The sequence below is a fragment of the Cryptomeria japonica genome, chromosome 1 (assembly GCF_030272615.1).
Source record: "Cryptomeria japonica chromosome 1, Sugi_1.0, whole genome shotgun sequence".
Classification (NCBI taxonomy): Eukaryota; Viridiplantae; Streptophyta; class Pinopsida; order Cupressales; family Cupressaceae; genus Cryptomeria; species Cryptomeria japonica.
Window position 1 is genome coordinate 74,131,531 of NC_081405.1, and position 16,577 is coordinate 74,148,107.

General features: G+C 35.4%; 1 protein-coding gene across 5 annotated transcripts in view; it reads left to right on the forward strand.

Annotated features, from left to right (window-relative positions):
- LOC131041906 (IMP-specific 5'-nucleotidase 1) overlaps positions 1-16,577 on the forward strand; it is a 117,537-nt gene that overhangs the window by 66,237 nt on the left and 34,723 nt on the right. For 2 of the 5 annotated variants that reach the window (XM_057975144.2, XM_057975148.2), the window contains exons 4-7: positions 6,962-7,317; positions 7,732-7,813; positions 7,946-7,963; positions 8,129-8,258. In XM_057975144.2, the coding sequence (XP_057831127.2) occupies positions 6,962-7,317; positions 7,732-7,813; positions 7,946-7,963; positions 8,129-8,258 (586 nt within the window). The remainder of the gene's footprint in view (positions 1-6,961; positions 7,318-7,731; positions 7,814-7,945; positions 7,964-8,128; positions 8,259-16,577) is intronic. The other 3 variants (XM_057975145.2, XM_057975147.2, XM_057975146.2) reach the window with 3 other exon arrangements.

The following is a 16,577-nucleotide window of genomic DNA, read 5'->3' on the forward strand; positions in this document are numbered from 1 at the left end:
ATGAAAGCTATTATAAGGTAATGGTAAATATAAAATTAGAGGAATGACAATAGGAACTAGAGTGACAGGCATATCAAATTGTCTTTATGTAGTATGGCCCTCAAAATGGTTACGAAAGATATGTTATAATAACTTGATATATAATTTAGATGATGACTTTGATAATACCCCTTACCGACATATTGGCTAGGTGTCTCTTGGTAGGGCTAATGAGTCTTACAACGTGACTATTGTACTATTGGCTTTGAGAGACTTGCTTTGTTATTGTCATTTAGAGGACGCATGTTTTATGGAAGCCCGTTTGCCTTCTATTGTTAGGGTCTTGTTAGACTTGACATGATATAGATGATATCAAGATAAACCATAATATAAGAAGAATTACATAAAGTTAATATAAAAAATAAAAAGCACATGATAGATGTCTTAACAAAGGAAAATTAGTATGTTGAGTTGTGGTCTGGTGGTAAGGACATTTAGCATGATTAAACATTGACTTAATGGTCTAATGAGTTGCTGATTTGCAGTGCTTTTCAGAAGTACGTCAAATATAGCATTTTCCCTAAAATTAGATAGTGACTAGGATTCTGCCATTAGAAAGTATATTGAGAGGGGTAGGATGAAATATCCCCCGCAGTAGCTTGACTGAAAATGCAAGGAATATTTGCTAACAACCTGCTGATTCTGAGTCTCAGTCTGTACATCCTGCGTGTTATGCTGTTTCTAAACTGCAGTTTAACTTGCGTGTTATGCTGTTTTGCTGTCCGCAGAGTTTCAGACTTGTATAGGTGTTATCAATCACATATTACCATCAATGAATGATTATCAAATGACTTCTAATGGATAGAATGAATGCCTAGGATGGTTATGCAATTGAATGTTGTGTTTTTGACGCAACGGTATGAATAGATATGCAAGAACATAAAGCTACAGCAGACTGTAATTATATCGAACAATTGGCATGAAACCGTTTAACAATGAATTGAGAGATGCAAGCTAAATTCTCCTTTATTTATGTGACAGTAGATTTACTACAATGCATCAAACATGTGCCCAAAGGTCTAGCAGCCTATCAATGAATACTCTGAAAATCTGAAGGTACATGGCAGCCATGAAAGTCTGCACACAACATGAGATTACAAAGAGTAATGATGCTAAAAGAACCTGTTTAAAATCTGGTCTTGCATTTGAAGAAGCAAGCAATATTCCAATCTTTGGAGCCTCCAATATGTCAAAACAAGCTATCTCCCAAAATCGCCCCTGTTGCTGGTCTGCAGATCATTAACAATTGTTGATTAACAAATCAATCTCTTTCCAGTCATTAACTCCATTGCCGACCTTCCCTAATAACAGCACCCTCGTCCAAAGGTAGATTTGATGCTTTGAACAAACTATACAAGCAAATTCGTGGTACAGGTGGACTGGGTAGAATTGTTTCTCAGATCTGATGTAGCCACTGAAATCCTCTTTTTTTCTCCTCCCAAATACGCCTAAGAGGACCGCCCTATGCCCCCAATGCCAGCACTATTCTCTAATGGGTGTCGCGATGCTTCCACAATATGAGATTTGTAAAATCGTGTGAATGAAGAGGAGAGTTCGATTTTTGTTCAACCTGCAACACAACCAGATTCCCTCCAGATTCACCTCCAAGAGATCTTCAAACAAATCGTCTTTCCTTTCCCAAAGTGCAGATTGCTGATGTAGGTCAAAAGGAACCAAATCGTAGTTTTTCCCCAAACTGATGTTAGTCTGAATGTTACTGTGATTGACTTCAGATATGAAGTAGGTGTAATCAGCTACTTCACATTGAGGTCCTATGACCTCCAAAAGTCTCCAAGTCTTCCTCAAGTCTGAACCTGTCAAATTGGCCTTTGGCCACCAATGAAGCACAATCAAGATGACTGAAGTATCACCTCCTTAATGCAACCCCTCGAGAGATCTTTCACTCCCTCAGTTATGCTATCTATGGGAGTTTTTGTTCTGAAAGACACTATTCTGCAGAAACGTCCAGGCTCTACAAAACCCAATCAAAAACCCAATCAATAATCCAAGCTGCTTTGTAGCTCAACCAGATCTCCCTTTATACTTTTTCCAGCCCATCTCTAGAAGCTTCTAGAAATAATCATTTCACTTAAGTGACTTTATGATATAATATTTAATTAAGTCACTTTATTAAATTAATTAAATATAAAGTCATCTTTTAATTTTTAATTTATTTGATAACTTTATAAATAATTAACTTAATATTATTAATTAAAATAATTAATTAAGCTATCCATGAAAAAATAATAATAATTTGGACAACTTAACTAATTAAATTAATTAATTAATTCCTCTCCAAAAAAGGGGACATTACATAGGATATGCAAAAGTGTGATATTCATAATGCCTATTTCATAATTCCACTTTGTCTCAAGATACAACTATTTCTTATGCATTCTCCCTCTTTCCATCCATTAAAGTTTTAACAGTAAACTACCTTCTAAGGAGACTATTAATTGTCTCGCAACTTTTTTTTGGAGAACTTGCAGTATTTTGTTAAGAAACACCATGCTTTCCAGAAAGTGGCTGTGATTCTGCTTGTGGTCACTCTTTCAGTCCTAGGGTCTGGTTGATGCATTGTGTCTTAGAATTCAGCTATATACTTCCTAATGTTTAGGTGTATAACACCTTGATTTATACCTATTTATCTTTTGAGTTACATATCTAATTTCATCCTTGAAACCTGTTTTACCCCTATCAAGACCATCCCACTTCTACATAGTTGCTCTCTCAGTCATTTAAGTCTTCTAACTTTCTCAACTTATCAACAACTATTTAGAATAAAGTTATTAAGTTAATATTAGTGATCACAAATGGGACTTTTTTCTTTCTCTTGCGTGCCTCTACACTTCTCCAACACATTTTTACAAAAAAGTCCTCTAGGCTTGCTGGCAGAGTTTGGTCAAGGAGTTGCCAGTTACTTGCTTTAGATCATAACCACATTCCTCCCATTACACTGCCACATGTCATATTTCTTGGGAATTGGTGAATGGTTTTGCATAGTCCTCCTTGGAGTGGTCTTTAGGGCCCCCACATTTGATGGTTTGAAATTTCTTTACACTACTATAGCGGATTCTTCTCTTCATAGGTGGTAGGATTCTTCTCCCTTGGCTAGAAAATTGCTCAATGTGGCTTGCAGCTAAGGTGGATTGTTTATGCCTTACAATTTTGCAGTTTTGAGGTGCATGTGGGGAAGTTTTGTATGCTTTGAAGGTTTGAGCAGCACGTGCTGTTCAATTGTGCCAAGTCATCCTTCAATTGACGTTGAATGATATTTGAGATGCAACAAAGAAATGTTTCAGTGTCAACCCTAGCTATTGGTCCATGTTAGTACAGCAGGCCTGTTCGTTTCCCCTTTTCACTTAGTATCCTTTGTCAGCTCCTTGATAGGTGCCGTTTAGTGTGCTCTCGGGACTTTAGAAGAAAAGTTAGAATAATTTTCCCTCAGAGCAGCATGTGCTGTCCAATTGTGTCATGTTACTTCCCATCCAATGGTCGGCAAGGAGTGCAGTCATTCTTGAGCCATTTTCATAGTGATAGAGCTCAATGTCTGTCTTTTGAAATTTGTGGCTTCCTCAAAGTATTCCAAAGGCATTTCAATGACAACTGTGTATTTTGGGAGGGAAAGCTCATCTATTTCAAATTGATCTCACAGATACCATTCCCCATTCAAGGCCAGTGGGCTGTTTCCTTGCATTATTTGCAACTTTTCATCCACCCACCCATTAATGGTGTGTGTAATTTGGGGGTTAAAATTCACTAGCTAGGTGCGTTCCGCTGATATCAAAGGTATTCTGACCACCAATAGAGGCATTTATGCCCACAACCTTGCTCAGTTCCGTGAATTTTTTCACTCAGCTGTTAGTGGACATCTTCTTCCCATTGATTGTGGATTTTGAAATTCAAATGTTTTGTGGGGAAATTCTTTATTCTTGGATGGGGTCTTTGAATTTTATACAAATAGCGGCCTACATGCTTTTCTAGAGTTTAGATTCTACCTTGTATAAATGTGCTGTTGATCCTCAGTTCTTTTGTAATCAAATCTAGGGAAACTTTTGTGTAATTGGCCAAAGTGATTGATATTGCATTATGTGTGACTGTTTAATACCACTTGAATCAACAATATAAGTTGTTACTTTGAAAGTTTTGTTTCTTGTTTGGTTTGAAGGAATTTGTCTAATGTATACTTGTGTAATGTTTATTGCATTTCTATTTTACATTATACCATGAGTTGCAAAGCACTAGTAGATTCAAGGAGAATAATCTATTCGTCATGAGCCTTTACTTAATGTTATTTCTTTCTTGCGTCTTTCATTCCCCTTTCACCCCAGCAAATTAGGTTTAGGTTAGAATGGATAAGGAGCCAAACCTTTTAATCCTGGAGATCACCTTACAGATTTGTCCCATATTTGTGAGACTTTCCATGCTTGGTGGTCTGCATGGTGCATTTACCCTGAAAAGATATTTAGGCCATCGACAATTACATATTTGTATCTTTGTCTATTGAGGGTTTGGATTCATATATTGTCTCTAGCAGTCTAAACTAGGAATTTCCATTAGTGTATTGTATTCATATTGTTCATATGAGAATTGGGAAGTTGTGAATATTGCATTATCTAACCTTTTTTGGTTACATTTTCAAATATCGAAAAACACAAAATTGTTAGTTAGAGATGGATGTTCTGGATGCATTTATTTCAATTACCATTTCAAATAGTATATTTAATATATATTGTTGTTGATTAGACTTACGCCTTTCCAAACACTAGATCAATCTCTTTTTTTTGTGTTTTCAGCCAGATCTTTGATCTCTCTAGTGTATAGTTGTGCACAAAGTTTTAAAACTCGGACTCGGCAGCCCAAAATAGGACTCAGACTTGGGACTCAGCATACACTCGGCAAAAATCTTGGCTAGGACTTGGCAAAAAAGAAAACAGTAGCTTTACCATAAAAAAAAGAAATTAATTCATTTAGAGAACATGAAAGCCTAATTTGACTATTAGTTTGTCATAATTCATACATGTCATATAATCTTCAAACACTCAATATTTGAAATTTCTAATTCATACTCATAGTTTCAAATTTTCTAATGTGTAACAACATCATAAATTTATAAATGTTTGCATATATATGTTAAAATGAAAAAACAACTAAATACAATCTACATCTTTCTCTTTCCCCTAATAATGTAACTCAATTTGTTAGGCATCGAAATAAAAGGTGCTGCAGTATAAATATGATGATGAATTGTTTCTTCAACATTGTCTTTTTGGATCTCAAATGCTCCTCTTCTCCTCTTGTTTGCTATTGTGGTGTTCAGCCCTGTTCTGGTCAAGATTGGACCAAAAACAAGTGAAGGAAAAGTCACTTTTTTATGTTTCTTTAACCTCCCTAGCAGCACCCAAATGGACTTTAGTCACTATATATCTTGTGAAAGTTTATTGATTATTTGCTCGCTTGTTCTCAACTCTATCTTTTAGTGAGCATACAATTTTGTTTTTTGCAAGAATAGCATCATCAAATAAAAAAGAGTACTTCTCATTTAATGAATTGCAATTATATGCATACATGGCTTCCTATCCAAAAATTTCCGTCACTTTGTAATTTTGGTATGAATCCCTTTGTTCTATTCTTATAATGAATTGTTTGTAAGTTCTTTGATGCTGTTGAAATAGATCAATCTATTTTTAAAGTGTGAAGATAATTTTGGATATAAAAGCATGAGAATATTATGCATGCCATATAAAATCGAAACCTTCTTTTGATGCAAATATGTGAGCTTATTTTAAGTGGCCGAAACCTTGTTTTGATTGCAACAAGTAAATACTAAGATTTTTTTGGATCATTCTCTTTTGAAAGATGTTTCCAACTAATATTTTGGATTTAGTTGCCAAATTCAAATTGTGAAGATATCAACTATATAAATTTTAGGGCATCAAAACTTTAATTGAGCATTATGAAAATTTGTTGCATAATTAGATATTTTCTATTTATTGCTTTAACATTGTTTATTTTGTCTCCTAACATTTCTTAAAAATATGGTTTGCAAAATTTATATGTTTGTTTAGCATTGTTTATTTTATCTCCCAAGCTTTCTAGAAAGTAATTGGACCAATTTTTTCCTCGCAGGGCTGAAAACAGTCAAACTTTTTTTAGATTGAGTTGTTGCTTTAAAAATTCCTGTGGAAAATTCTATTTCCTGGCTATTCTTTATTTACTCTATAACTTTCTAATTACTTTCATACAAACCTACATTTCACAATCTGTCTTTTATAAACAATTAAATATTCTTTGTAAATCTGAGGCCCCCAAGAAACTCCATCAAAATTCAGCTTGAGAAACCCCTCAGGCAAGGGCTTCCATCAAAGTCAAAATTCACTCGTTACTTGAATCCTCAACCCAATTTTTGTGGGGTGTGTTTAATTGTCAGGATGTATGATTAATGAGTAGGATTAGAGTCCAAATCATCATCATGACAAGCATTTACACCTTACCAGTAGACCATGGTCCATTGGACTAATTTTTTCCTCGTAGAGCTGAAAACTGTCAACTTTATTTTAGATTGAGTTATTGCTTAAAAAATCCATGTGGAAAATTCTTTTTCCTGGCTATTCTTTATTATCTCTATATAACTTTCTAATTACTTTCATACAAACCTGCATTTCACAATCTGTCTTGTATAAACATTTAAATATTCTTTGTATTTTCCCAACTAACTGGGACATTTAACATTGATAACAGGGTTTTTGAAACAACTAAACTAATATAGTGTTTTTTAGTTATTAATAGCAACTGTTTTTGCATTGGCAGGTCTTTTTTCCTAGTGTTTGAACTTTGAAGTCTTAAAAGTTCTCACCATCTTTCATTATATACATTTAAGCATTACATATAACTCTGTGATATATTTTTTTATCTTACTTAGTTATTTGTGTAGGATATCCAGAAAATAGTTTGAAGTTTGAGGACCGAATTGCCGGTCTACTCACAGCTTTTAAAGAACTTGGTTTACCCCCAAGCATTACAAATCTTTTCCACGTAATGGGTGGAGAATGCAACTATTTGTTGAGAGTAAATGACAATTATGGTCTGGAGTTTGTAGAAGATAAGCTTTGGCAATCAGAAGACATGTTACATTGGAAAGAACAAGATATCCAAAAGCTACTTGATGATGCTCAATGTGCACTGAAGTCCGCTTCTGCCAGGCTACACTTACCAGTAGAAATTGTGAGAAAGCCTCGAGCAGTGGGAGCCATTCCTAAGGAACCCACTATATATGAGGCAAGGAGATGAACTTTGTGCCAATTAGGGTTTTTTTGTTTACTTTCCTTAAGTTGTTCAACATTGAAAAATTTAGTATTGTTAATGTTCTAGATCAAATACTTTTCATAGGCTTTAGTTATACTTATGATTGGAATTGATTGTTTACAAATTTATCTCAGTGGGATATCAAGCCTATGGTACTCCATTTACAACACCTTCCTCTCTTATCATTTTTCATATACTATATCCTACTTTACATCGTCTACTTGCTGAGACACTAATGATATTTTGTTTGCATTACCTACTTGCTTACCACATTTCCTAAGATCCTTGTTTGTTAATTATACTTACTGGATTAGGTGACTGTCGCATAGATAAAATATAATGATGTTTTATTTTTTTATATTTCAACATTCAGTATTCTCATTTCAGGTACTTGAAGAGATGGCCTTAACTGTTCAGATGCAGCTGGTGGATGCTGAGTTGCCATTTTGTGCTTTTAATGGTGGTGTTGGTGAGTAACTCGCACTACATTGAAACACCACTGTAACTAATCTATCTGAGGGAGGTTTTTTTCTTGTCACATATTTTCTAATATTTGCCCAAATGTTACTAAACAAAACTTCCTTATTTTGTGTTTCTGCAGATGTATTTGTGGACATTGGTATGTGACCTGTTTTCTAATTCCACTTTGTTTTGGGCATGTGCTGGATCTGTGGTTGGTGGATGCATGTGTATGATTGATGGCTTTTTAATAGGTTACTTTTAGACTGATATGATTATGTAGAAGGCTCCTGCTCACACATCTCTTTTATTCCTAATTTGCTAGGGAATAAGTCTGTTGGATTAGGAGCGCTAATGAGCTATCTTCATAAAAGGCCTTATGAGACTTTGCATATTGGTGACCGCTTTACTGTCAGTGGGAATGACTCTGCAACAAGATCAAAGTGTTCAATCCTGTAAGCTTTTGCACAACTTAAATCTGTATGGAAAGAACAATTTTTGAAGTTCAATGGGAAAATAATGTGAATGCCTTGAAAATAAAGTGAATGGAATATTAAAACTAAGCCAATTTTTAATATGGGTGTGAATTTTTTTTAAAGAAATATTCTCCCCTTTTTTGAACACAAACAGAAGAATTGGGCTCCCTCACATTGTTTTATAACAAGTTGCCAGATCGGAATTGAGTATGAGTATGGGTACATGAGTACGGTACAATTGTATTTGGTGGCTGCATACATCCATTCAAAAACATATAAAAATTATAAATATGCTAAACAAGAATTAAATTCAGAATACCACATATCATGCATATGCTAAACAGAACTACCATAAATATTACTAATTTGAGATACAATATACTAATTCAATATCAATTTGTTAAATTGAATATTATGATAGATATTTTGAATTCATTATTCATTGATTTAATATAAAAATAATACAATTAGTAATCAGTGTCATAGGTTAATCATGAAGACCAATATGAATATCATCATTTACATTAGATGAAGCAGGTAGATAAGCAGAACCACATGCAACCTCACTAACACTTGCACTAAAGTATGTTGGGTATCCGACTCCACAAAAAGTGAAGATTGTGTGTGGCATTTGAAAAATCTAAATCAGTTCACTCTGGATCTATATTTGACAACTTCATGTTCCCTTCCTTGTACTCATTTTTTAACAAGGTGCAAATTGGAATGCACATAAATTACCTCTTCTGCCTTGCTGCAAATTGCTTGCGTATCGTTGAATGGATTGATCATGTACTCCAATTCTGCTCAAATGGAGAGGAACTGGCAACCAATTGAAGGAAATTAAGAGATTTACAATTATAAAATTGTAAATGAAACTTCAAATTTGAAATTATTAATTTTATTAATTTAAAAATGATGAACAATTCAAATTTAGTGAGTTCAATAAAACATAAGAAACAAACTTGCGATAAAATTTTGATTCCAAGAGTTTGGAGGTGTGGTGATGTATGGCTATTGAGGTACCACTAAGTGTGAGCATCCTTCCTATACTTGTCATAGAGAGTGGGAACACTCTGACCATTGCAAGCTATAAGCTCAACACACTCATTTGTAACTAAATCCTCTATTGATTGGGGAAGAGTTTAGAGAGTGCTTTTTTTACCCTTCATTGAATTTTGGATCTTTGTATGGTGGCAACCTTGATAGCATAGAAAGAATCTCATCATAGTAAAATTTGGGAGTCAATGCAAAAGGCAATTGGAGATTTCCCCTTTAGCAATTTATTTTGGGGACCTTTCCCCTCAATTGGTTGTGAAGGGGAGGGGAAGGGGGAGTGGGAGTTGGGGACATTTCTCTAGTGCTTTTGTATCCTGAGGATTCCCTCACCTTGGAAACATCGTGTTTGGGGGTACAAAACATGTCCTTGTGGAAAATTGCAATAAAGTTACTAAGGGGCATGCAAAAGGAAACACGACGTATAAATGGATGGTTTAGCCAAAAGATGTAAAAAGTATTGAGGGAATATGACACTTATGGGGGGGTGGTAGAATAATAACATACCAAAGGGGGAAACATTTGGATGGTAAGTTGTGCAATGCTTAGCATAATGGACAAATGTACCACACTTGTAGGAAGAAAAGTGGCAAAATAACAAATAATAAAAAACACATTTTTAAATAGTCTAAAGTTGAATTCCATATTTGATGGGACTTGGAAGATGCCAATTGTCATAGATGATAAAAGATAGTGATGCCTTGACTGAATGGTTCTTTTATTGTATGATTGCCTAACATATTTGCCACTTTATTATAGTGACAAGGTTGATGTTGAGCTTAAATTTGTTTGAAAGTTTTGAATTACTTGATCAGTTGAATCATTTTGACTGCCATTTTCCTGAGCGATTTAGAATTTTGGGTATAATAGTAGAAGGTTGTTATAGATGGTGTTTTGTACCAAGGGATATCACAAGTTAGGACTCTGCATTTATTTGGATATTATCCAAACCTAGTTCTCAAACTATGTGGATTCCATTGTAGTAGGCTAGGAATTCTTGCATATCGTTTGTTATATAGTTCATAGACTCCGACTTGATGAGTACTTGGCAATCCCAAAAAATTTCGGCTTTTCAAAATCTTGACATCTTAAAAAAGTACTTTAATTTCTTAGAAAACACATTTTTTTTTTTGCAAACAAAATATATCAAATGTGTCTAAAAAACCATGGCAAAGTGTTTTCTACAAATGGATTACAAAATCACATCATCATAATATAGAGCCACGTATAATAGCTAGCTACTAATTGATAACTATTATGAATTTATGATGATTGAAAATCATTATCATGAGTTGCATATCTAGGCAAGTTTAAAATTACAAGCTTTTACAATCTTATCTTCTCTATTCTAGTGAAAAATTGGGCAGTAGAGGGTCTAGATCTCATACTTAGTTGTGGCTCCTCACTTGGCCTAGAAGATTGTGCTTGTAGCTCCATCTTGCTGCTAGATGGCAATGTCTCCTTTTCTGCCACATCAGTGCCATCCAATGACAATCCAATCTACCATACTTCTGCTGCAACCACATCCCCCATAGCTTGCAAAATCAGCAATCACATCATTTGTAAGCAAGGAAGGCCCATCATCTTGCACAGTCAAATCATTGTAGGGATTAATCTCATGCAAATCAATAGGCTGCTATTATTTGTCAATCTTCCTTGTGTGAAGCCAAAGGTTGTATTGCACAAAAGCTAGGTCATTGAGGCATTCTTGAGTCATCTTATTTCACGCTTCACGTGAATGACATCAAACAAACTTCAGTTTTGCTCACAATTGGAAGCAGTATAACGTTTGGAGTATTTTTACTCCAATCCTCCTAGCAAGAACTTGCAAATAAGATATTCAAGTTTGTAAATAAATAATATTCTATTAATAATTGTAATTTGTAACTTGCGAGATATGAAACTTCAATTTTTCTTACTTGGTGTGCAGGTGGATCTTCATTAGATAGCTAGTGGTGAAGAAAAGAGCCTCCCCTTAGCTTGCATATAGTTCTACAACTTAGAAATGATGAGCTCTCTCTCCTCAACTTCGGGATTAATCCTCTTAATGCATGTGGAAGGGCCGTTCATAACCTCCCATTAGCATCCATGAAGCTATTGGAAAAGAAAATACTAGGGTCGAAGTAGTACTCAACTGCATGAATGGGTTGGTGGAATTGATTGTTCCATCTTTTACCAATGATCTCACAAATAAGGGCAAATCTACTTGTTACCTCTCTATAATAGTTTTGGATGGCCTCTTTGGCTCTATCCATGGCCTCACAAATGCATCCCATTAGGTTTTGCTCCCCATCCATCAAGTACAAAAACCTCAGTAGAGGCTCTAATACTTACAAAGCACTAGAAGTAGAAACAAATTTAAGTTACAACTTACAATAAAACTAAATATTTTTAAATTTAAAAAATAAAGAATTTAATTTGTAATTTATATTGAAGTTCGAAGTTACATTGACAATATATAAAGCTCTCTTTGCAAAGACATCAAAAATTGTTTTTGCAGTTCTCTCTCTGTCAATGTTCTTTAGATAAGTTTAGTCTATCCATGCTTCATGGTAGAAAGACGTACTATTTTACGGCCATCCATTTGTTTTTTTACCATGTTTTGATTCAGGTTTAGGATTCGGTACATGGATTCAGAAAAATATTTTTGGAGCTGGGTTTGTCTATACAAAAACATGTAAAAATTATATGTATAACCTTTGTTCAATCCAAATTCCCATTATATTCTTGAACATCTATATTTAAAATTTTAAACTTTAAAAGGTGTTTTTCTTACTTATAAATAAATAACTTTCTCACAAAAGCCTATCGTTAGTTAACAGAAGCTAGAACTAATTAAAAGAAGAGTAGAAGAAAAAACACGTATAATTTACTTCAAAACCATGAAACTGATGACATCGACATAGGTTGAAATACAACATAATTTCTTCAAACCTCTTGCCTTAAATGTTAACTCTTATAAATCTCGAAACAAGTATAGGCAAGATACTCACCACATAGACCCCCAAAAACTAAAATCACTTGGCCATCATCCTATCAATAAATTTATCACAAGAAATATTACCCTTAGAATTGACCTTCATGTCTTGGATCCTCTCATCAAATTTAGAGGTTTTGAGCTTCTCTCCATTGTTGGTGATAATATGATGGAATTTATTTATAGAAATCATGCTTGTGCTGTCTTTGTCAAGCACCTTAAAAACATTTTCAGTTTGCATGTGAAACTTGGACCCCTTCATGTTGTGTCACATAACATCTACAAAATGAGGTAATTTGATGGTGCTGCTAATCTATTCAAGAAGGGCACGTGATTTGCATTTGCATAGGGATGCCATTGTAATAAAAGATTTAAAAATTTAGACACGTGATTTGCAAAGGGTTTGGGAAGGGGATGTGATTCTTTTGTTAGGTTCTTTATGGATTCATCCCAAATGAACCCACAATTGTCCACCCACATCTTGACAATATCCTTGGTGAATCAGTCTTGAATTTGGTTTGTACTCAGATTTGGGCATGGTGGGGGATGAGCTAGTTACTAAAAATTCCCTAAGTAAACTAAGTGTGAGTGGGACCTAGATGGGAAATGGTTAGGTAATATACCCTGTTTACAGCAATTCCCCCCCTTAATTGCAACATAAGGAGGAACAAGCAAATGCAATAATGCAAAGATGGGTCCTGGCAACGAGGTCATGTTAGGTACCTATGTACAAAAGATTTTTCAGAATTGGAGTAAAAGAGAAAAGCCCAAAGGAAAAAATCCCTATCCAAAAGAGAGAATGCATAAAAACAAACATGAACAATTGAGGGAAGGACTCAAGATGACCTCCCAAGGGCTACATCCATCACAAATATACAATCAATAACCCCCCATAGGAGAGAAAGAGTGAGACTATAGATCCCCAACAAAAAAGTAGCTCTTGTGCCAATGGTGAATGCATGGAGATGAATATTAAAGAGTGTCCAAAATTGGAAAACAACATTTATCCCCATAGGAAATGAAAAATCTAATGGTGAATACAAAATAAACTCCAACTTCAACAAGAGAGATGAGGGTAGAAGTTTCATGATAGGTGACTTTGAAAAATGCTCAAATGTTGCACATTTTTGAATCAAAGGATGTCACAATGCAATGAGGTGTAACCAATTTAAAAACTTGTGATGATTTATGAAGAGTAATCTCCAAAGTGTGATGATTTAAGAAAAGTAATCTCCAAAGACAAAGATGGTGAAATAACATTTTTGTTGTAATTGTCATCAAGGAGGTAATTAATATCCTCAAGTGTGTCCTCTATATTTGCAATGTGAGATCCACAAGACAAATTTGAAATACTTGTCAAGAAGTAATCCCACAAAAATGATTCTGAAAGACTAGAATGATCTTGCTAAACTGAAATACTAGCAGCCATAGCAACACTGATCTTTGAAGTAGGAGGTGGAGGAGACGAAATCTCAACACAAGTCTCAAGAACACCAAGGTTCAAGTGACCAAACTTCTACTTAGAAATAAAATTGACACTAGTTGCATGACTGTAACTATCAAATAAAGGAATTGCAACATCATTAGAGGCAAAATGTGAAAAGGTGTACAATGTAAAAATCCTAACTTGGTTCTTGCTAACACTCAATTTACAAACAGGTCACAATAGAAGTTTGTTGGTGCAGTAAAACCAATAGAGAAAATAACATCTTAAACAACATTCCTTAGGTGGTGTTTGCATTGATTCTTGAAATCATCGTTAAGTTTTAAACAACTTAGTGCAGACATTGCAGAAATGAAAATCAATTCATTCTTACACGAAGCAGAAGTAAGATTGATGTTATAGTGCACCTGGCTATTTGATTAACTTCACGTTGATCAGGATATACATGGCTTATGTTATACTGGCTTGGAACTCTGACTTCCTTAGTATTCCACGATGCCCGATTCTTCCTGTAGACGTCCGCTATGAAATGACATGGAACTCTGGCTTTCTTTGTATTTCACGATGCCCGATTCTTCCCGTAGACATCCGCAAACAAATGACAATTACGGCGATACTGGTTATGATATCTGCGCTGGGAAATTCTCTTTCACGGACTCGGGGTGTACAAGGGAAGGTGACGTCTTGCCTTTGGCTCTCTCCGCGATCACTCGATGCTCATCAAGTGCGACGCGGAAACACTACGAAAACGGAACACTGCGAAAGATACACGCCGTCGACTTCCACACTTCTGCTATATCCCGCGAATGCTTCGGTTCACGCGGTCGGGAAAGGTTCTTCGTAGCCCATATACCCGATATCGGGTTTCCTCCAATGAATGGATGTTACTGTTGTGTTCGTGTTACACGGGGTCTGAAGGTAATCTGTGAAGAGTTTGCACTTGACTCTACCGCCACCAATCTGTAGACAATCTCACTTTGGTCCAATGTGAGATGTACACGAAGATGTACATGATTCTGCAATTCTCCTGTCAACGCTCTCACGGTTATTCTTTTCCTTGCGTTATCTTTCTGATTCCAATAGGCCAGTAGTGACTGGCGAAAGGAATGATTCAATCAAGGTTGATATCACGCAGATATCCAGTCTTCACTTCAAACTATGCTTTGATTATAATCCGATGCTCTGCCTATCATGAGCCCATCCTTTTATTAACAAGAGTTGGTTGAAAATTCCCGTAATGGTTAAGGCTAATTACGGCTAAACATATAATCGCAAAATGTCTTATAAATATTAATTATTTATATAAGTGAATGGGAACTTTATATAAGATAATTAATATTCTATACATTCATAATCACTTATTAGGGGGACATGACAATCTCCCCTGCCTCATGTTGCTTGCCCTCAAGCAACTCCAAAACTCTTTCATTTTACCGAGTGGCATCATCCAGAGGCAGATTTTTCGATTTGATGAGATATTCCCTGATAGTCCTGTTCCGCAGTTTCCTGTCCCGGGTTTCCAAAATTACTTCTGGTATCATTTCAAGTTTCCCTTTGTTAGTCAAAGGAGGTAGGTCTTCGGATAGTGACACCTGGTGCCCTAGAGCTTTCTTGAGGCAAGATACGTGAAATACATTATGTATTTTGCTATCTACCGGTAAATCAAGTTCATACGCAACTAACCAACCTTCTGTACTACCGGATAGGGGCCATAAAACCGAGGCTTTAGTTTTTCGGATCCACTATGTTTGAGAGAATTGCCGATAAGGTTGCAACTTGAAAAATACCAAATCTCCCACTTCGAAATGGCGTTCAACTCGCTTTTTATCTGCATAGATTTTCTGTTGATTTTTGAGCACACTGCAAATTCTCCTTAAGAACTGACAAAATGTCTCGACTTTCTTGAAGCCAATCACGAGTTCTAGGTACATTGCTCTGGTCAAAAGCAAGGTCAAGAAAGGAGAGTACATCATAGCCATATAATGCTTTGAAAGGAGACATACCAATTGACATATGAAAGGTAGTATTATAACAATATTCACCCAAATATAACCAACGAACCCAAGCCTTCTGATTATCGGCTACATAGTTACGAAGATAACCTTCAATCCACTTGTTCACTATTTCCGTCTGTCCATCGGTCTGCGGATGATAACTGGTGATATGATTCAACTCTGTACCTGTCAATCTGAAAAGCTCCCCCAAAAATATGCTCAAAAATCTGCTATCTCTATCACTGATTATAGTCTTGGGTAAACCGTGTAATCGGAAAACCTCTCCGAAGAATAGCTCTGCAATCTGAATTGCTGTAAACTCTGTAGTGATAGAAAAGAAGTGTGCAAATTTAGTTAATCTATCAACCACAACAAATATACAATCTTTACCTTGGGATTTTGGTAAACCTGTGATGAAATCCATGGATATACTTTCCCATTTTTGATCTAGTATAGGTAGTGGCTGTAGTAAACCGGCAAGATATGTTTGTCATGTTTTATTTTGCTGGCAGGTGGTGCATTCCTTGACATAGCGTAGGACATCGTTTTTAAAGCCTTTCCAAGTGAACCTTTCTCTTACCTGACGATACGTTTTGAAGTATCCAAGATGCCCTGCTAGAGGAATATCATGCATGGATTGAAGAATTTTTTCTTTTAACTTCGATCCTGGAGTTAAATAAATCTTGTCCTTGTAATAGATAACATCATTAACAAGTTTATGTTTATCATCCTGTATATTACCATCTAGCAAATCACATGCAAAAGAATCCTTTGAATACTCGACCAACAATAAAGATTTCCAATCAGCTATTACGACAGATAATGCATTG